General features: G+C 35.0%; 2 protein-coding genes across 2 annotated transcripts in view; both read right to left on the bottom strand.

Moving 5' to 3' along the window:
- Positions 1-612: 612 nt before the first annotated feature.
- The window catches only part of LOC309633727 (uncharacterized protein), a 1009062-nt gene continuing 987091 nt past the window's right edge, over positions 613-22583 (bottom strand). Inside the window, exon 19 of the mRNA XM_082402982.1 lies at positions 613-633. Within this exon, the coding sequence (XP_082259108.1) occupies positions 628-633 (6 nt within the window). The 3' untranslated portion in view covers positions 613-627. The remainder of the gene's footprint in view (positions 634-22583) is intronic.
- Positions 4297-22583, bottom strand: part of LOC309633729 (receptor expression-enhancing protein 5-like) — a 28308-nt gene continuing 10021 nt past the window's right edge. Inside the window, 4 exon segments of the mRNA XM_082402990.1 lie at positions 4297-18764; positions 18766-18786; positions 18790-18848; positions 22304-22342. Of these exon segments, the coding sequence (XP_082259116.1) occupies positions 18249-18764; positions 18766-18786; positions 18790-18848; positions 22304-22342 (635 nt within the window). The 3' untranslated portion in view covers positions 4297-18248.

Below are 22583 nucleotides of genomic sequence, written 5' to 3'. Positions count from 1 at the left end.
GGTTGATTGGTTTGAAGTTGTTCAGAAAAGGTCTGTGAAGCTCCCTTCAAGTTGAAGGCCTCTTGATTTCCAGTCCCATGAAATCATAAAATATGTTGGAAACAAATGGAGACAATTTGATGGGGAAACCCTGACAACCTTGTGGTGGGCTTGACATTTAACACTTTGCCAGCACAAGACAGGAATCACGTATGAATGTGGAACATTCAGCTTAAAACAGTGAATTCAGTCAAATTTTTAGTTTTTGATAGTAACTCAAAAGTTTGATGATTTTTCTTCAGTGCTTAAGCTGATTGTTTTTGTATATTTAAAAATGCTTCTATTTGAGAAAATAAGTAATAAAGGATATCTGAAATCTCCTAATATTAAATGCAAAGTTTAGGTGTAAGTCTAGTTTAGCACTTATTTAACCCCAAGAAGTTTATGTATCAATGTTTTAATCAGTTCTTACTTCCTATATTTCAGCAAAGCTTTATTATGAATACTCAAGTGCCTTTAGACTTTTTGTGATGGCTTTTAAAATCAATTTAGGCCAACAAGCATAGAAACATACGATGTTATAGCTGTGGTGGAGTATGTAATTGATGGGCCCTTTTCTGAGACTTCACCTTGACAGAGGGTGACAGTTTAGCTCTGTTGAAAAAACAAAATGTCAAATATGAGAATTTGCAAACTGAACCACTTTCCTAAGGCACAAGGAAGGATGCAACTATAAGGATCTAACAGAGCAGCCAAAGTATGGGAGGAATTGCACATATTAGCAATCCATTATGTAAAAAATTCACGGAAGGAAAATATTATTCATCAGGTATAGAAAAAAATTTTAACTGCAATAATATAGAGTTTTTCAAACTGAACTTTCCTTGTCTACATGACTAGGGTGATATAAAAAAAGTTGACAGTGATTGTCAAGTTAGCCCAATAGTCATTAAGACATCAACCAACTAAACAGGGTAACTCTTTTTATCACATTATTCATGGTTCTTAATACATGCCATCATAGTTATAGAAATTCTCTTATATTTATTTTATATTTATATATATTATTATATGTTAATACTGTGTGAGTGATTTAGTATAAATTTATCTTTCATGTTGAAACACACACAAACAAGGAATAAAAAAATCTACTGGGATTGCATTATTTGTTAATTAAAATATTTGATTTAGTTAATGAATTAATTTAGTTAATAAAAATAAAATCAGGATCTGCTCCATATGGTGGGACTTCAAACACAAAATTTGATTCTCCTGATTTGTTTTCCAGGAACTACCCAAACATAAATAAAAGTATTTTCAAATTTATTTTGTTCATCTTTTCTTTCCCCTCTCTTTTCTTCCTCCTTTCTCCCTCACTCTTTCTGCTTTTCTTTTTTTCCTTCCACGCATATTTATTTAAGGCTTCTATGTGCCGGGCTGTTATAGGTACTTGGGATACATTGTGAACAAAAGTCCTTGTATAAGTCATATTCCAGTAACACAAAATCTTTCCTATCAGGAGAGTTCCCCTTCCAGATGGTGGTGTGAGGGGCTCCCCAGACCTGCTTCCTGTGAAATAAAAAAACTACTGTTTATTGTTAAATCACAACCATTTAAAGTTTCAGGAAGTTGTCCTACAGGCAAACAGCAAATGAAGAGCCATTTATTGAGGAAAATCTATTCAATCTCAATAAGACCAATGGAAACTGAGTGAGACCCTGTGGGGCTCCTGGTCACGGAGGCCCTTTTGTCCCCCATTTCTTGTAGGCAAGACTCCAGCCTCCATGACCTTCCCTGAGTTCCAAAGGGCAGATTCAAGCAGTTGCTAATCAAGAGAGGAGCAACCAAGAAGCCATCTGAGGCCAGATTAAAGGGACCAGAGAAGCTCATCAAGATTAGGAGACCACCTGAGATGAGATTAAGAGACTGCAGACCCTGCTCACCTCCTAATCTTGTCAGAGACCCCATCTTTGAACGATTGTTATAAAACCCCTCATCAAATCCTCCCTGGTTGGGACACATAGTTTTCGAGGGCAGGAACCCACTGTGACCCCCTTTGCCTAGCAAAGTAATAAAGCTATCATTTTCTACTTCACCTAAACCTCTGTCTCTGAGATTTGATTCAGCACCGGTGTACAGAGAGGCCGAGCTTTCAGTAACACAGTGAGAGTCTGTGTTTTTTAAGCCATAATGCACTGCCTTCATTTCTCACCTTCCCATATGCATGGGTTCATGTGTGTGGCCAACAAGTTGGGTCCTTCTCTCCCCTCAGTTCCCAGTCAAGGAATATGGACTCCAACCAAGAGGGGCAAGTTACAAGTATTTTTCATTATTTCCACCTCTGAGTTGCAGAGGCTAAATTTCTGACAAGTGTGACTGAGAAGTTGGGGCCCCCCTTCCTCCACCCAGCACCTACGCATAGAGCTGTCTGTCCCAGGCATGTTAGACTGAGAATACGGTGTCTCAATCACCTTTGTCCCAGGTGCACATATACACATATGGCTGAACTTCCATGCTTGGAGAAGCAGAGGAAAGATATACAAAGAAACAGAAACGTGTGATTGCTACACAGGAAACAATGCAGCCGACAGAAACTAACTGTGAGAAGGCCAAGGTACTGGATTTAGAAGAAAAACCCTTTAAAACAGTCATTATAAATGTGATCAAAGAATTAGAGAAGCTCATGCATAAAGAAGTAAAGGAATATATAATGACAATGTCTCATCATACAAAGAATATCAATAGAGAGTTAGAAATTACAGAAGAGACCAAATGGAAATTCCAGAGATTCAATAAACAAAGTAAAAACTTTATTAGAGGGGCTGAAAAGTAGCTTTGAACCGACAGAAGAAAGAATGAGTAAACTTGAAGATAGAGCAATAGAGATTATGGAATCTGAAAAACAGACAGAAAAAAGAATGAAGAAGAATGAGCAGAGCCTCATAGAAATATGAGACATCATTGATGTATGTGTAATGGAAGTATCTGAAGAAGAGAAAAAGAAAGGAGCAAAGGGAGGCCTGGGGTACCTGCACAGCGACCGCCCCACCATGGAAAAAAATGCTCTGAGCTTTAGAAGTAGTCACTGTATGTTGTACAAGCATCTGTGGACATATATAAATAAACATTATATAATGCTTCTACTAAAGAAAAGAAAAGGAGCAGAAAAAAATATTCAAAGAAATAATGCTGAAACTTCCCAAATTTGATGAAAACCACTAACTTACACATCCAAGAAAACAAACTCCAAGTAGAATAAACACAAAGAGACCCACACAGAGACACATATTTTTCATGCTGAAAGCCAAAAACAAAGAGAAATTTTTAAAGCAGCAAGAGAATGATAAATTGTAGCATACAAGGTGTATTAGTTTCCTAGGGCTGCTGTAACAAATTTCCACAAACTGCGTGTCTTAAAACACCAGAAATTTAGAGAATATTATGCTTAGTGAAATGTCAGAGAAAGACAAATACCATATGATATCACTTATATATGGAATTTTAAAAATAATACAAAAGAATGTATATACGAAACAGAAACAGACTCTCAGAGACATAGAAAACAAACTTGTGGTTACCAAAGGGGAGAGGAAGGGGTGTCAGGACAAATTAGGGGTCTGGGATCAACAGATACAAACTACTATACATAAAATAGATAAGTAACAAGGATTTACTGTATGGCATGGGGCATTGCACCCAATATCTTGTAATAACCTATAATGGAATATAATGTGCAAAAATATTGAATCACTATGCTGTACACCTAAAATTAACACAATATTGTAAATCAAATATACTTCAATTAAAAAAACCCAGAAAGTCAGTCTCAAACAGTTTGGAGGCTAGAAGCATGGAATAAAAGTGTGGCAGAACCTTGATCCCTCTAAAATCTGTAGCAGGGAATTCTTCCGTACTACTTCTAGCTTCTGGTGTCTGTCAGCAATCCTTGTCTTTCCTTGGGTTGTAGACGCATTACTCCAATCTCTGCCTCCATGATCACCTGGCTGTCTTCTTTTCGTGTATCTCTCTTCTTCTTATAAGGACACAAGTCTTACTGGATTCAGGGACCTTTCTATTCTAGTATGACCTCACTTAACTAATTACAACTTCAATGACTCCATATTCAAATAAAGTAACATTCTAAAGTACTAGGAGTTAGGGCTTCAACAGATCTTCATTATATCTTCAACATATAACAAGCATAGTTGTGACACAAGAGAAAACCAAACCTATTTTAGAAATAACCCAAAAGTCCATCAAATGATGAATGGATAACCAAAATGTAATATATCCATACAACCACGTATTATTCAGCAATAAAAAGAAATGAAGTACTGATTAAAGCTAAAACATATTCGCCTGTAAAAAAAACATTATTCTAAATAAATGAAGCCAGTCACAAAAGACCACATATTGCATATATTTTATGATTCCTTTTATACAAAATGTGCAGAATAGGGAACTCTATAGACCCAGAAAGTGGATTAGTGTTTGCCTAGGGCTGGGGCTGGAGGTTGGGGAAAAACTGGGAATGACTGTTAATGAGTATGACGTTTCTTTTTTAAAAAATGTAAATGTTCTAAAATTGGTGTAATGATTGCCCAACTTTGTGTATATACTATAAACCATTGAATTGTACACTTTAATGAGGTAAATTGTACAGTACATGAATTATATCTCAGTAGGCTGTTATTAAAAATCCCATAAATCACCAGGTTGCTATTAAAAATCCAATAAATCACCATGCTTCCTACAAAAAGATAATTGCTATTGGCCAAAAGAAATAACGCAAAAATATGTTTTGTTTGTGGGCTTTGTAACCAGCTGAATATACATTTTATAGCCCACAGAGGGACATTAAATAGTGTATTTATTAATGAGTTGCTCAGTTCTGACCAAATGAGAATGTTTATATGGGAAAATTAAACATGATTTAAAATGTTTATCTGATACCAAAAGAACAAAAACAATTTTAAAAACCTCATGAAAGCTAAGTTCTTGAAACCTAAGAGCATCACGAGTATGTATTAACTCAATTACACATCAAGATAAATTCATTTTTACAGTACTCTTAATTATCTTTCAAACTACAATAGCATTCAAGTAATTTTAAATGCTCCCTGATGACTTGGGGATTTTTTTCTGAATGAGAGTATTTTAAAGTACGTGGGAAAGTCTATAAAATACTATATATATATCAAATATTATTTCCTATTTGAATACTTTATGATTATTTTAATAAAAAATTGGTGCTCACCTGACATTTTCCCCCAAAAGTCACACAAGCCAATATGTATGACTCAAATTCAACAACAGCTTCTCTATTTTAGATGGAGATATTATGAATAACAGGTTTCTTTTTCATGCGTTTCTGATAAAAACTCGTTTCAGTTTTTTATCTGAAAGAGAAACAGCTCCCTCAAATTTTACCTGTAAGAAATGCTCTTATCTTTTAAAAAAAGTCTGCATCAGCATCAACTGATATGGTTGTTCATAGCTTGCTTTATTGAAGAAGGTAAAAATGGTAATAACTGATTTGTTTCTTTCTTATAATGAATTCTTTAAGAACAATTTTCTATTTTAACAGTTGTTTTTTTGGATTTCTGGTCCAAGTTGGCATAAACCAGCCTTGGAGAGTGCAACTCATCTTCTAGCAAGACAGTGCAATACATTTGATTATTAACATTTGTTCCTTTCTTCAACAAATGTTCACCATTCTGAAGTACCAACATGCACACACACACACACACACACACACACACACACATCTTCGTTATTGTCTTTCCTTGAAAGGATCATAGAAATAAAATCTAGTCCTTTTTCCCTCATGAAACTTCAAATATGTGAAGATGACATTATTGTTGCTAATTTTTCTTTTTTTTTTGATTGAACTATAGTTGATTTACAGTGTTGTGTTAATTTCTGCTGTACAGCAAAGTGACTCAGTTATACATATAAATACATTCTTTTTCATATTCTTTTCCATTATGGTTTATCACAGGATATTGAATATATTTCCCTGTGCTATACAGTAGGACCTTGTTGTTTATCCATTCTCTGTATAATGGTTTGCATCTGCTGATCCCTAACTCCCAATCCATCCCTCTCCCAACCCCATCTCCACCTTGGCAACCACAAGTCTGCTCTCTATGTCTATGAGTCTGTTTCTGTTTCATAGGTAGGTTCAGTTGTGTCATGTTGCTAATTTTTCTATTTCAATTGTCATTTTCAGTTTTTAAAACCATAACCCACTTCACAATTGTCTTAGTTTAGGTTTCACCTAAAAGAGACCCTAAGCAAGGGATTGGGTGTCTGTAGTTTACTCGAGTGATGACTCCTAGAAACCCAAGTGAGGGAGTGGGGAACAGACACAGGACAGGAGATAAGCTAATGGTTAAGTGTGTCAGTGAGGCAGGTACCACTGTGGACATCCAACATTGACACCTGTCTCTGGGACCTTCTGAAATACCATGCTTAACATACTTTAGATTTGTCGAACAGAGTGTGGGGAGGCGGGGGCTTTGATACACTAACTTCCTGACCCATCTGCTGCATTGCCCAAGGTGTTGACCATGTTCTACTGCAGGATTCACCTCACAGGAGCCAAGGCTGGAGGAAGCTCTGCCCCTGAGACAAGCCCTGTAGTTGGAAAGGTGTTGTGTTTCCCAGAACATGTTGCAGCTAGTTGCTACCAGGTGGGTGTGGACATCAATGGTATCTGCGTCAACATTGTTTTGAGTGTCCTCTCCACAGACATTATTTTATATCCTTCCTAAAGCACAGTTATCACACATAACATCGCAGTCAGATGGCCTCGACCAGGGCTGAAGAAAGCAGAATTCCATTTTCTTTAATTGCAGCTTGATGTGCCTCACTGATTTTTTAAAAATTTTTATTTTATATTGGAGTATAGTTGATTAACAATGTTGTGTTAGTTTCAGATATACAGCAGTATGATTCAGTTATACATTTAAAAGTATCTATTGTTTTTCAAATTATTTTCCCATTTAGGTTATTACAGAGTATTAAGCAGAGTTCCCTGTGCTATAGGTTGTTGGTTATCTATTTTATTTATTTATTTATTATTATTATTTTTTAACATCTTTATTGGAGTATAATTGCTTTACAATGGTGTGTTAGTTTCTGCTTTATAACAAAGTGAATCAGTTATACATATACATATGTCCCCATATCTCTTCCCTCTTGCATCTCCCTCCCTCCCTCCCTATCCCACCCCTCTAGGTGGTCTGGTTATCTATTTTAAATATAGCGTGTGTACATGTCAATCCCAAGCTGCCATCTCACTGACTTTTAATAAGGTTGTTTTGATGAAATTCTTGTTTTCTTTAATGTGCTTTACACATGTTGATGAGGTCCACTGGTACATTTCTGAATTAAGCACAAACTCTAGATTCATCCCAATTACTTACACACATATGTATATATCTATTGCTTGTGCATGTGTGTAGACACACATAAACTCACCTGCAAGCAGCCACATTCACAGCTGCTTGATATGCTGTGTGATGGTGTGTGTTTTTTTATAGTGGACATCAGGGATGTCTCCATATAAAATGGTGTGCGTTATTTTCTCCCCACGCCATCTTCCTTTCAACACGTTGGGTTCAGTTGCACCCTGGACTGATGTCTTCAACTTTTATGCTCACACACCCTGCCCACAGTGCCCTTCCTTGGTCTTTTTCCCCTTCTTCTCTGTTCATTATAGGTTAACTGACTAGATAAGGGCATGCATTGACCTGCAATAAGGAGTTCGTGGCAGATAACAGCTTAATGTGCTACTCCTCTCAGATAGTAACTGATCTTTTTAACAATAACATTTAGGCACTTAATTTTTAAAAATTGTGGAAATTTTGCATAACACCACAGGTGTAGTTTAAAAAGACTTTGTTAATAGCTTTGCAATTTCTGTGTTTCTTAAATTATACTACTTCTATGAATGCCCAGGAACAGAGTAGATTATTTCCAGAAAGATAACAAAATAATATTTTCAAGATTCTCCTGGGAAAAGTTGAACTATTTTACCCATTCTTTGCATGATGGTTGATTGTGGGCTGAACTCAGCAAGATAAACAGAAGTGAAGCCAGAGTAAATGAGACTGATAGGATCAAAATGGTAATGCAATGGTAATGCAGTCTTCTTTTTTTATATTTACAATGAACATTTATCTCTCAGATACTCACCTTGGAAAACCTGATAATTGACACTAAAGCAATAAGTGAGAGAAATATGACTAAAAGATACTTTTAATATATATATATATTTCTAAAAAACTCTTTGTTATCAAGAGAAATACTAATGTGAAGTGTTACTTTTTTGAAAACTGAACTTGAAGAATCAGATACCTTTAATATTTCTCTTACTCTAATTCTATATAACATGTGAAGAGATCACAGCACAAGAAGTGCGTGGGGTTCTGTGCTCCTGGCAGGAACTGAGGGACCATCAAAGAGGAAGAAACCAGGGCCTGAGATAGAAGAGGGTAGCTTCCCATTTCCCATTTTGGGTAGTCAGGGTCTCAGATCAAGCTTGTGTTGAGGATGGGAAAGGGGTGAGAATGAAATTTCATGTTATATTAAGCTTTCGAACTGAACTTTAATATGTAAAACTGGCCAGTAAATTACGGGATGCATGGGAAACTTTAAGTGATAAGAAAAGGAAATTCAACTAATGTATTTGAAGACTGTAGGAAAATTAAAAACATTTCATGTTATACCTCATTTATTGAGACAGGGTTACTAAATAAAATAGTACACTCATGCACAAACACATGCATTTACATACATGGGTAAATACTCACATGTGCACACTTGAACACATATATAAACATTTGAAAATGGAATACTACACAGCAGCTAAAGGAATGAAGTACATCTTTAGATCAACATTGATAGAGCATGATGAGATATTGTTTATAAGAAGAAAGCTGTAGAATGAGGTAAATAGTGCATTACCACTTATGCAAAACACACATAAAATGATACTACTGTGTGCATGTGTGTGTACATGCATGTATATTTGGAAAAAGGCTGGATGCACAGACACCAGCTTCATAGTGAAGATTTGCCTCTGGGAGGGAAGAAATTGGAATTAGGGTGGACAAATGAACTATGGGTTTCTTTGCAACATGTTAATTTTTAATATGACACTTTAATATGTTACTTATGTGATTTTAAAAGTACATGTGTATTTTACAAACACATGAAAATATGTCAAAATATCAACAGTGGTTAAGTCCCTATGGCAGGAAGATGAATGATTGTACTCTCATTTAGTTTATTATTTAAAGTAAGAATCATCACAAAATGGTTGTTTGCTAAAATAAAGAAGTATTAAATACATCTAGTTCAAATGATAAGACACCATGATTTTTTTTATCCCACAGGCAAATTTCACTGTGAAGTGTGTTGCTGTTTGGCTTCAACGCAGCGTGGGATTATGGAATTGTACAACACGGGGAGTGATCCGCTTACACAAAGCTCTCTGCTCTTCCTCTGTAATGTGTTCCCCAGGTACCCTCCCCATGATTTTTCCTCAAAGAATCCCTCCTCAGCTAGAATTTTTACCTATCCAAAAATAGCATCCATACTACTCCTTACTATGCTTATAACTAGCTGTATATTTTCTAATTTGCTTAACACTATATGATCCTAGAAATAATATGTTATTTATTTTGTTCTCCAGTCTCTAAAAAGTAAGGCCATGAAGACAGAGACTTTGTATGTTTTCTTCATTGCTATATCCCTTTTGCCTAGAAAAGTGTATGGGTCATATTGGTATGCAATAAATATTTTAAAATAGTCACTTTTTACTTCTGAAGACTAAAATACCTTAATATGTCACAGTTGTATGCCACTGTCCACTTCTGTCTGTAGCAGAAATATCTCTTTAATTCCTAGGCCTAAAATCACCCACCAGTAAGCTTAGAATGAGAATTACTCCCCTAAAATTGCTCTGAATGTAGCCCTCTCTTCTTAAAATTATTTAGTGTTTTTTATCTGGAGTTCAGTCAAGCCTTTCAAATTTTGATATCTGGCATTTGAGCTGGCTTCCTATGAAACAGGAACAAATTCACAAGGGAACCCCATTTCTTTTTTTTGTTTAATTTTATTGGCATGTAGTTGATTTACAATGTTGTGTTATTTCAGGTGTACAGCAAAGTGATTCAGTTATACATATACATATATTCATTACTTTTCAGATTCTTTTCTCATATAGGTGATCACAGAATATAGAGTAGAGCTCCCTGTGCTATACAGTAGGTCCTTGTTGGTTATCTGTCTTATATATAGTAGTGTGTGTATGTTAATCCCAAGCTCCTGATTTATCCCTCCCCCCAACATCTCCCCTTTGGTAACTGTGTTTGTTTTCAACATCTGTAAGTCTGTTTCTGTTTTGTAAATAATGCCATTTGCAGCAACATGGATGGACCCCCATTTCTTTTTTAAAAGTCCTCAGGCAACAGCAGTGATTCAAGGGAAGAGTCCCCATCCACTGTGCTAAGACAGACACACCACTTTCCAGCCTGCTTGCAGAGTTCAGGGTAGCACTGAGGCAGAGATGAAGGACAATGGCCGCCCATGATAGGAGCACTTAATCTCATTCACCAGAGCAGGAAAAACATCACAGATGCTTTTATTTATTTGTTATTAAGCATCTGAGATTATCCACATGTGACCAGAGTACCATTTTTCTCAGTAAATCAATTTTCACCCGTCATGAAAGCTATCTAAGTTTTCACTGTTACCAAAACTGGCTCCAGCATTAGGAATTCTCATTTAGTGAACTAACTCTAACTGTAGTCATAGGCAACAGAGTTAGACCCATTTGCACGAGGAACAGAGATGGCTTAGCTGCCAATTCTTCAGAAACTTTCTTCAAAATGTTACAGGAAATATATGTGACTCAGAAACATGGAATATAATTGACAGAGTACGGCAGTAATTCTGTTCCTCTACCACAATTCCTAAGCCCGAGATGCCAGTTTCCAAGTAAACAGCTTTATCAAAGATGTTCCAATCATAAACTTTCTCTTGGTGGCCACAAGGGAAAATGACTTTTATTTTTGACAAACACAAGATTTGTTAAGTTCTGATGTTATCCAATTGGACTTTGTCACAAACAAAAAAATAATCAAGCAAACAGCACCTCTTTCCCTCAGCAATAACCAAATAAAAACAGGTCACATTTAATTTTCCAGGTTGGACACATAAAATATCCTGGTTCAACTTTGTTTTTTGTTCCAGTTCGTATTACAAGATGTGTTGCTTCCCATTTTCCAATGAAACTGTAACAAAGTCTTGGGAGTATTTTTTTTTTTTTTTACATTTTATGACTTAAAGCAGGCCCAGCATAAACAGGCATACGTATACAACTGGGGAAAAGGGAAAGGTTCAAACTTTAAATACTCCTCTGCAGTCTCCTTGAGTTTCTGCCCTCTTCTGCCTCCAAGGGAAGATGCAAGTGTTCCAGGCAGCACTGGGCTTTTATGTGCAGGATTAGGAGAAGACAGAGAAATAGATACAGGTTTGCTAAGAGCAAGAATGAATCAGTCCATTAAGTTGCTTTTCAAAGTAACCAAAGGTCATCTTGCAGATTAATGGTCTGAGATTGAGGAAATGGGTCGGGTTACAAATTGAGAGTGAGGGGCTGAGAGAGAACAGGTGCAGAATCACACAAAGGTTAGTGGTGTTGAGAATAAAGTTATTACTGGAAGAATTTAAGATGGCAACTTGGGTTATCAACTGGATCATTGTGGTATGGGATATAATATATATATATACATACACATATATATGGTTGTATTTTTTGAAGTGACTTAGTTATTATGCAACACAATTATGTTTGTGTTACAGCCTAAGGGCAGTCTATTTTCTGTACATATTACCGATAATTCTAGATGTCATGGCACACCTCCTGACAAGGCATAGATCCTCAGCAGCCATCCTACTAGCAGTACACTGGAGTAAAACAGTAGTTCAGATATATAATATAATACTTTTTTTCTACACAAAGATGATTTTCAAGGAGCGGCTAGAATGTGATGAAACAAAATTGCATGATTAGATAGATCCTCTGAAACCATCTAGACTTGAATGTTAAAACCACTTCTAAAATATAATCTTCTTTGCTTTTACTTGTCACATGACTAGCTAAGAGGAATTTGGTCTGAATAATTTCATTAATTTTTCACATAGCTACAGTTTGACTAACTAGGTCACTCTTGCCCATACCTTGTCAAACTTTTCTAATACTGTCATAGTTAGTTTTATGCTCAGATTTTCAATATCTCATAAAGAATGTGATTGAAATCTTTTGGCAATTGAATGCTGAAGAAGAAAGCCATCTTTAAAATAAATTATTTTAGAACAAGTTACCTGCTTGCCTAATGATTGCCTTTAAACCTTTAAACAGCTTCCTTATATGCAAAGTAACTTATCAAATTTAGATTTTAAATTTTATTTAGATTAAGTATCTGTAGAACACTAACAAATTTTATGAAACTTTTCATAACACAAATTTTAGCTATTGAATACATGTTATTTCATACTAGTACTTAAAATGTATTTATTCATTCTGCATTAGTTTTCTATTGCTACTGTAACAAATTACCACAAATGTAGTGGCTTAAATCAGCACAAATTTATTACCTTGCAGCTCTTTATATCAAAAATCCAATATTGGTCTTTCTGGGCTAAAATCAAAGTGTCAGCAGGGCTGCGTTCCCTTTTGGAGTCTCAAGGGAACAATCCCTTTCTTTGCCTTACTCATCTTCTAGAGGTCACCTGCATCCCTTGTCTCCTGGTCCCCTTCCTCTATCTTCAAAGCCAGCTGCAGGGGGTCTAGTCCTCTAATTCCATTACTCCTACCTCTTCTTCAGCCTCCCTCATCCATATCAAAGAGTCTCGTGATTACATTGCGCCCACCCAGAAAATCCAGAATCATCCCTCTATCTTAAGGTCAGAGAATTAGCAAACTTAATTCCATCTGCTACCTTAATTCTCCCTTTCTGTGTAAGTTAACTTAGTCATAAATTCTGGGAATTAGGGTGTAGATGTCTTCAGGGACCATTATTCTAATTACCACACTGCTAGCCTTTAAATTTTCTTGTAATATCTAAAATTTGCACCACATTTTTTTCTGCCCAAGAAAATGCCCCCGTGTCCATTTAAAATGGATAACCAACAAGGACCTACTGCATAGCACAGGGAACTCTGCTCAACATTATGAAACAACCTAAATGGGAAAACAATTTGAAAAAGAATAGATACATGTATATGTATAACAGAATCACTTTGCTCTACACCTGAAACTATCACAACATTGTTGATCAACTATACTCCAATATAAATTAAAAAGCTAAAAAAAAAAAAAAATGCTCCTGCAAACAATTGTTTGCAATTGTTTTTACCAGATTATTACATATTTGATAGTATTTCTGAATTACTGTGACATGTCATTTATTAATTTAGAGGCCTTAATTCTTTTGTCACTATTATGAAACACATTGTTTATAAGCTATATCTCATTTTATAATTCAGTTTGTTCAATTATGTTGCATAAGATGGTAATTTACATTCAGAAAAGATAAGTAAGCAACACAAAGGCATTTAGGTAGGAATTAAAATGTTCATCATAATTAAAGTTAAATAGAGAATTTAAAATGCTGGTTTATGTAATTGTTTCTCAAAATTTTACGACTTTAAAATAGTTCCACTTATATTATTGCACTGCTCCATGAGATAAGACAGAAATTTGAATATGTATAAATGATTTGACTGAAGAGCTAAAAGAAGGATCTATGAGACTGGAATGCCAATCAGAAGGGGTCTAGTGAAACACAGAGTGGAACACAACTAAGGAATGCACTCATAGTATAATTTCCTGTGGTTTCTGGCTAGAAAGAGCTAATTAGCTCTGAGTTAGAGAATGCATAGCTATGCATAAAAGAATTTAGCAGTACATTTATTTATCATAAATTATGAAAAAGGCAATGTATCTTTCAAAAGAGAAAGCTTTGCTAAATGGAAAAAAAAAGAAAAAAAGGAATGAAAAGAAAAGAAAGGGAAAGAAAAATAAAAGAAAAAAGGAAAGGAAAAGAAAGGCGGAAAAAAGGGACATAAAGGAAGAAAGAAATTGTATGTACTATATGTTCCAAATACTAAAAGTAGTTATATGTTGAGAATATTGCAAAATCTGATTAAATAGAATGCATTTTTTAATCACAGAACTGGTAAATTAGGCATGGTGTGTGTCTTATTTCAAAGCACTAAGTTTGTTATTACAGTGATATACTCCTGCTGCTTTGCTTATCAAACCAGAAAATCTATCATGCAGAGTCCCTTTTTCAATCAAATCTAAATCTTTTCTCTTACATCACCAGGCATGTCCATGTTAATGCAATTCCTCTAGGCAAAGCTACCCCACTAGAAATACAGAAACCAAAGCAGAAAGAAATAGCCTTGTAACTAATATGTATTCCAGGGCACTAAAGATGCTTATCTAGAGTTAAGTACAAAAGAAGTCTATTTATATAGTCTGAAAACTCCAAAACACAGATGCTTCTAGGAACAATTCTTGAATAAAAATTAAATTAGGCAGTTTAAGCTTAATATTTCATTTCAAATCCTTTCCCAAGCTTTACAAGGCCTCACATTATGCTTATACATCAACACAGAGTTGACTTTTATTCACAGCTTTACGTACTCATGTTTTGAAGAGCTGTTATTTGGTAATTCTGAAGTTATGTATTTTAATTTTCATTGATCTAAATTTTACTTAACCTCACTCAAATAAATCAATGATAAGTCGTGAATTTATCTTCAGAGTAAATAAACTCAGAACCCAAAGTCTTTTGTTGTTAATGTTGTCATCTCAGCAAAGTTAATGAAGGAACAATTCACGTGGAACTTCAGTCAGTGAGCCAGAAGCATATCCAAAATATTTTTCCTCCTATGTGTAAAGATAACATCTTAAATTTTCATGGAAATAATCATTTTCTTTCTAGGAGTATCCCTTTTCCCAGTGTGAATAAAGCTACAGACCTGAGAAAGACAGGAAGAATTTTGGGTGAACGTTAAAACGCTGGTGTATTAAAAATAGTGCAAGTATCTTAGGAAATAATTGTAACAGAAAAATTGAAATTTTGGCAACAGTAAACAAGCTAATTTCTTATATTTATGCCAGAGAGTTGATATAAATATCTTTAAGGTTTGGGTGTTGTTATTGTTTATTGGCTTTAGAAACATAAGGAAGAACACAAAGAAATGTAGAGGAAACAATAATTCCCTACTCTGGCTATTTATCTTACTTTTTTCCTCCAAATAATGGATGAAAATATACATGACTATCCACATGTCTGACTCGAGAAAGAAGATGTGGAGTGCTCAGTACTCAGTGGCTGAAAAACTTCACTGTATAATCTGGGAACACCCAGAAATGTATCTGGGAACCACTGAAAATTTTACAATTTTTAACACTTTCTTTAAAAGTCAGAAAATAGTACATATTCATCATATAGATTTAAATGGAAAAATGTCAAAATTGATCAACTACAATAACCTCACAACGGTGGCATGTTCCCTCTTCTTCTATTTTCTACATAACATATTTTTATTAAATTTACTGGTACATAATTCACAAAGAATAAAATCAAAAGATTTTTACTATACAGTAATTAATGTATTCTGGCAAATATATGTGTATACCCATATAACTATCACCCCAATCAAGATGTGGAACATTTTCATCACCCCAAAAATTCCCCATGCCTCTTTCCAGGCTATATCTTGCACCCTCAATCCCAGCAGCCACTGATCTGATTTTTACTATCACAGCTTAGTTCTGACTATTCTAAAACTTCAGATAAATGAAATTATATAGTACACATTCTTTTGTGTCCAGATTATTTCACTCAAAATTATGTTTTTGAGATTCATTCATCTTGTTGCTTGCAACAGTACTTTGTTAATTCTTATTGTCGAGTCATGTGTCACTGTACTACAATGTGTTTACCCATTCTTCTAATGATAGATATTTGAGTCCTTTCCATTTTTAAAAATTGTTATAATTAAAGCTACTGTGAACATTTTTGTACAACTCTTTGAGTAGACATATTTTAATTTCTCTTGGGTTAAAAACTAGGAATAACATTGCTGGGTTGTTTGGTAAGTTTATGATTAGCTTTATAAAACATTGCCAAACTGTTGTCCAAAATGACTGCACCATTTTACATTCTTAACAGCAGTTTACAGGAGTTCCAGTGGCTCCCAATCTTAACCAACATTTGGTATTGTCAGTCTTTTTTTAGCCACTCTATTGGATGTGGAATGGTATTTTATTGTGATTTTAATTCGTATTTCCCTCATGACAAATGATGTTCAACATTCCTTCATGTGATTTTTGGTCATTTGAATGTCATATCTTTAACTGTCTGATCAAATCTTTTCCCCCTTTTCATTTGGTTTTTTAAACTGGGTTTTTATTATTGAGTTCTTTATAGAATATATTCTGTATAAATTTCCTTAATAGATATATGTGTTGCAAATATTGATATTTTCTACAAGCACGTGCCTTACTTCTTATTTCTTTAATTGTCTTTGAAAAAGCAAGTTTTAAAATTTTGACAAAGTCATATTTATAACTTTTTAAAATGATTGGTGCTTTTGGGTTCTAAGAAATCCTTGCCTACGTCCAGGTTTCAAAGTTATTCTCTCATAATTTCCTCTAGAAATTTTGTCTTTTACATTTATGCCTATAATGTATACTTTTCTGCTTAATTTTTGTGTATGTCTGAGTTAGAAACCAACTTCATTTTTTCTCCAAGTGGTTAACCAGTTATATCAGCTTTAGCTTTTAAAAAGACTATATTTTCCCTTTCAAATGACCTTAGTGCCTTTAAAGTCAATTGACCATATACATGTGGGTCTATCTGGACACTCCTCTTCTATTTCTTTATACTTAGGTCAGTATTACATTGTCTTGAATATTATAGCCCGAGAGGATGTCACAAAATCAGGTAGTTTGTTATTTTCCAAAATTGTTTTAGTTATTTTAGGGCTTTTGAATTTCCACAAACATTTTATAATCAGCTTGTTAATTTGTACAAAGTAGTCAACTGGGATTTAGATAGAGATTGCATTGATTTAGTAGATAAGTTTTTTTGAGAATTCATTTCCTAACAATTTCAAGTTATCCAACCTATGATCATGATATGCTTGCTTTGTTATTTATTTATTTGTTTATTTTTTTAATGTCTTCTTTAATATCTCTCTGCAATATATTCCAGTAATTATTGTCTAAGTTTTGCCCATTCTTCATTTTATTTCTTAGAGTTTTTTCCTTAGTTTGTTTGATTTGGTTTGTAAGGATATTGGATTTTTTTTTCATTTTCCTACTTCAGTTATTTATTCTTAGTATTTGGAAATACAACTGGACTTTGTACATTGACACTGTAATCTGAAATTTTGTTAAATGAATATCTTGGCTTTAAAATTTTGTAAATTTCTTAGGCTTTTTCTATGTAAACTATCATATCACCTGTGAGTAATGACAATTTTACTAGTTTTTAATTCTTTATTGTTTCTGAAATTTTTATTTTCTTGCCTTGTGGATGGGTTAAGAGCCCAGAACAATGTGAATTGAAGTAGTGTATGGTTGGCACTTAAAAATATTTATTCCCTTGGATTTTTAATCTCTAAAAATATTACAAAAGCTTGAAGCATACTCTGATTCTTAATCTGAGCTGAATAACACATATATTAAATGAGATAAAGCTACTTTTAATACAGCAAATGAAGTGCTTCTCAGGTCTTGAAAGGCAGTTAGAATTTACACATACATGTAGATCTGTTCTTGGCCCTTGCCCTGCTTATCCATCCACAGGATACTTAAAAGACATTCACTCTACCATCTTACCTTAGAACTACCCACAAAATTTTTTTGGGGGGAGATATATAATTTCATTTTAAGTTTATATTTCCTACAGGATAGGTCTTTTCCTACCCAGAGGCAAAATATGTTTTCTAAAACTTGATCACTGCCCATTGCATTAAATTTAAATTTAAATGCTCCCTGGGTATATAAACAGTAAAAGTAAGCAAAAAAACTTACAACACATTCATTTTTTTAATATATCAAAAATGTTTCCAAGGCAACATTATTAAAATGATTATACCACAGTTCCTAATATAACACCAAGCTCTACTAGGAAAGTACAGAGAGGGCAGAAATGTTTCATCCAGTCAGTGGTTTAGGTGCTTTTCTTTTTCTCACCCAGTAAATTCACAGCAGCTTTCTTGGCTTCTTTAAGGATGGCATCTGCTGTCTCTTTGGCTTTGCCCTTCAAGTCATTCACTGCCTTGTCTACCTGGGACTCGTGCTTCAGGAAGAAAAGACAGATGATGCGCCTGTAGAGAAGGTCCACTCCATTGCCAGGGCTGGGGGCCATGCACCACAACAGGAAGCTGCACTTCAACACGTAGTAGAAGGGGAACCATAAAAGGAAGAGGTCAGAGAAGAATTCGGCAATGCTGAATACACCAAACACTGCCCAGTAGGTCAGCCACTGGGTATCATCTTCTTTGTTGGGGTTCTCTATGGCTTTAATTGAGACATAGGCTGGGTAGCCAAATCCTATCAGGTTGCAGAGAAGAGAGGCTCCATAACTGAACACTAGGTACAAAGCCACCAGCCCAATGACACTGAGTGCCATGTAGCTCCAGTTCACGCTGGTGTTGGCCTTGGTGTTTGCCAAGAAGTCAGTCACTGCAGTTCTTCTGATGATGGAATTAGTAGAACCCTTGCCTCATTGCTGCAGACATGGCTGTCACACTGTCACCCGGGGCTGCTCCTAGTGCCAGGTGGCAGATGGGGCGGGAGGCAGGCAATTTGATGAGTCCCTCCACAACCTCCCCATGGCCCCCTCCTTGCCCTGCCTACCCATGCCGCCCCCTTTCCCTCCCCCACCACGTGCTCTGCGGCCAGTGCCACACCCAGGGCAGCAGCCCCAGGAGCAGCTGCTCCTGGCCAGGCAGCTGCTCCCCTCCCCAACCCTACCCCTACCAACACCCCACCACCCTCCAGCCCACAAAATTTATGGGATGCAGCAAAAGCGGTTCTAAGAACGAAGTTCATAGCAATAAATGCCTACCTCAAGAAACAAAAAGAGTCTCAAATAAATGACCTAACTTCACACCTCAAGGAACTAGGAAAAGAACAAAGCCCAAAATTAGTAGAAGGAAGGAAATAACTAATATTACAGAAGAAATTAATGAAATAGATACTAAAAAGACAATAGAAAATATAAAAATAAATTAAGAGCTGATTCTCTGAAAAGATTTTTAAAATTGAGAAAATTTTAGCTAGACTCACCAAGAAAAAAAGATAAAATCAAATAAATTAGAAATGAAACAGGAGATATTACAACTAATATCACAGAAACACAGAGAATCATAAGATATTACTGCCAACAATTATGTGCCAACAAGTTGGACAACCTAGAAGAAATGGATAAATTCCCAGACATACAACCTTACAAGACTGAATCATGATGAAATAGAAAATCTGAATAGACATTACTAGAATCAGTAATCAAAACCTTTCAACACAGCAAATTCTAGGACCAGACTTCATTGGTAAGTTCTACCAAACATTGAAAGAAAAATTAGTACCTATCCTTCTCAAAATCCTCCAAAAATTTGAAGAGGAGGGAACTCTTCCAAACTCATTTCACAAAGCCAAGATTACCCTAATACCAAAACCAGACAAAGACACTACAAAGAAAGAAAATTACAGGCCAATACCCCAGATGAACATAAATACAAAAATCCTCAACAAAATATAAGCAAACCAAATTCAACAATACATTAAGATGATCTTACACCGTGATCAAGTGGAATTTTATTCCAAGGATGCGAGGATGGTTCAACACCCAAAAATCAGTCAATGTGACATACCATATTAACAAAATCGAGTATAAAAAGTATATAATCATCTCAATAGATGTAGAAAAATCATTTGACAAAATTGAACCTCCATTTATGGTAAAACTTCTCAACAAAGCCAAAAAGAATAAAAGAAATATATCTCAACATAATAAAGCCCATATATGACAACCCCAAAGCTAACATCATACTCAAAGGTGAAAAGCTGAAAGCTTTTTCTCTAAGATCAGAAACAAGACAGGGATATCCACTCTTGTCACTTTTATTCAACATATTATTGGAAGTTCTAGCCAGAGCAATTAGGCAAGAAGAATAAATAAAAGACATCTAAATTGGAAAGGAAGAAGTAAAGCTGTCACTTTTGCAGATGACATGATATTATATATAGAAAATCCTAAAGTCTCCAGCAAAAAATTATTAGAACTACTAACAAATTCAGTAAATTTTCAGGATACAAAATCAATACACAAAAATATGTTGTTTCTATACACTAATAGTAAGCTATCAAAAAGAGAAATTAGGAAAACTATCCCATTTGCCATCATATTGAGAAGAATAAATTACCTAGGAATAAATATAACTAAGGAGGTAAAAGACCTGTACTTGGAAAACTATAAGACACCAATGAAAGAAATTGAAGATGACACAGAAGGATGGAAAGATATACTGTGTTCATGCATTGGAATAATTAATATTGTTAAAATGACCATACTACCCAAGGTAATCTACAGATTCAATGAAATCCCTATCAAAATACCAATGGCATTTTTCACAGAACTAGAACAAATAATTCTAAAATTTGTATGGAAACACAAAAGACCCCAAATAGCCAAAACAATCTTGAGAAAGAAGAACACAGTTGGAGGTATCACACTCCCTGATTTCAAACTATACTACAAAGCTACAGTAATCAAAACAGCATGATACTGGCACAAAAACAGACACATACATCAATGGAAGAGAATAGAGAGTCCAGAAATGAACCCACACTTATATGTGCCATTAATCTATGACAAAGATGTCAGGCTATACAATAAAGAAAAGACAGCCTTTTCAATAAATGGTGTTGGGAAAATTGGACAGCTACATGTAAAAGAATCAAACTGGACTACTTTCTCACACTAGGCACAAAAATAAATTCAAAATGGATTAAAGACTTAAATTTAAGACCTGAAACCATAAAAGTTCTAGAAGCAAACATAGGCAATATGCTCTTTGACATCAGTCTTAGTAATATTTTTTAAATATGTCTCCTCAGGAAAGGGAAACAAAAGCAAAAATTAACAAATGGGGCTACATCAAACTAAAAAGCTTTCAAGTACCTGTTGTGTATCTTTAGCAGCAATAGTGTAAATTCTTAATCTCAAGACACAGTGAGTAGAGTCATCACCACAGTTCTCCTCTAGCATTATCCTCAGCTGACAACTCAGGAATCCCTTTGCTTTCATAGGACATGGGTTTTCTCAGGCTGTGACTATTCTAGCTCCTCTCCTCTCCCAGTATGGTATGAAGCACAGACTTTGTAATGAGCACAGTAGTCCCTGGATGTTCAGATGATCTGAATGTGATACTGTGCCTTGAATGTACCTTTTCTGTTCATCTAGTAAATCAGCCCATGGGGATATGATTATTCCATTTATTGCACTGTATTATAATTTGACTGTTTATTTCCATATTCATTTTCTTATTAATTTAACTTCTGCTATGTGCAGATAACTGGAATAGGTACTTTAGAGATTAAATATAGAAACGCTAATTCACAGGCCTTCCCAACCCACCTACAACAAAATTCTTTGAATAATACCATGAAATACAAATATAATTCACTTGGAGTAACTGAATATGTAATTGTGTCATACATTTTGCCAAATCAGGTGTTGTATTACAAAGATGTACCAAAGGTTTAATAAAATTATATGTGACAGAGCAAATTTATTATTTTTCTGCTAATGGGGAATTAGTATCCTTAGTGAAAAAGTCCTTTACTTAAAGAAAAAATCTGTGGAGCAAAACTCCAGATTATGGGATCATTTTATAAATACTCAATCCAATCCCAAACCCTGGGGGTAGTGGTGGATGGTGAGACAAAAGACCTCATTTATATAAAGTCCAGAAATGCAGTGACCTCAAGCCTCCCCACTGCACTGAGAGTACCAAATGGAATATATCTTACTTGACCTTGTTATAGCTTCCACCCAGCAGGACTCAGGACAGAGGGGGAGAAAAGTTTCCTTCATGAATATAAGGAGGAAAGAGGGAAGGAGGGACAAAGGAAAAAGAGGGGAAGGGAAAAAATTTAGTTGTTATGGACTTTAAGAGATAAAAAGACCAACTCATTTAAAATCAATGATTGTGAATTCACCATTTGACAAATATTTCCTTAGTGCTAGAAACAACTCTTCTGCCCATGAAATTCACATTAAGGAGAAAGAAACACATAAAATTAATGATACTCTCAAGTAATATGAATTCCTGTTTTAGTAGTAATAAAGTACTTGGGGTGCAAAAAAAAAAGCAAAAGACTTCTTGCTATTTTAGTTTTCTACAAGTTATTTGCAAATAGGAAAAAATTGTAAAGTTTAGGAACAAATTATAAATTTAAAGCATAAAAATAGAAAAAATCTTTGCCGAAGGATATGTGC

Source organism: Balaenoptera borealis, assembly GCF_965194805.1.
Source record: "Balaenoptera borealis genome assembly, chromosome: 8".
In the NCBI taxonomy this organism is placed as follows: domain Eukaryota; kingdom Metazoa; phylum Chordata; class Mammalia; order Artiodactyla; family Balaenopteridae; genus Balaenoptera; species Balaenoptera borealis.
This window is presented reverse-complemented; position numbering and strand designations above follow the sequence as displayed.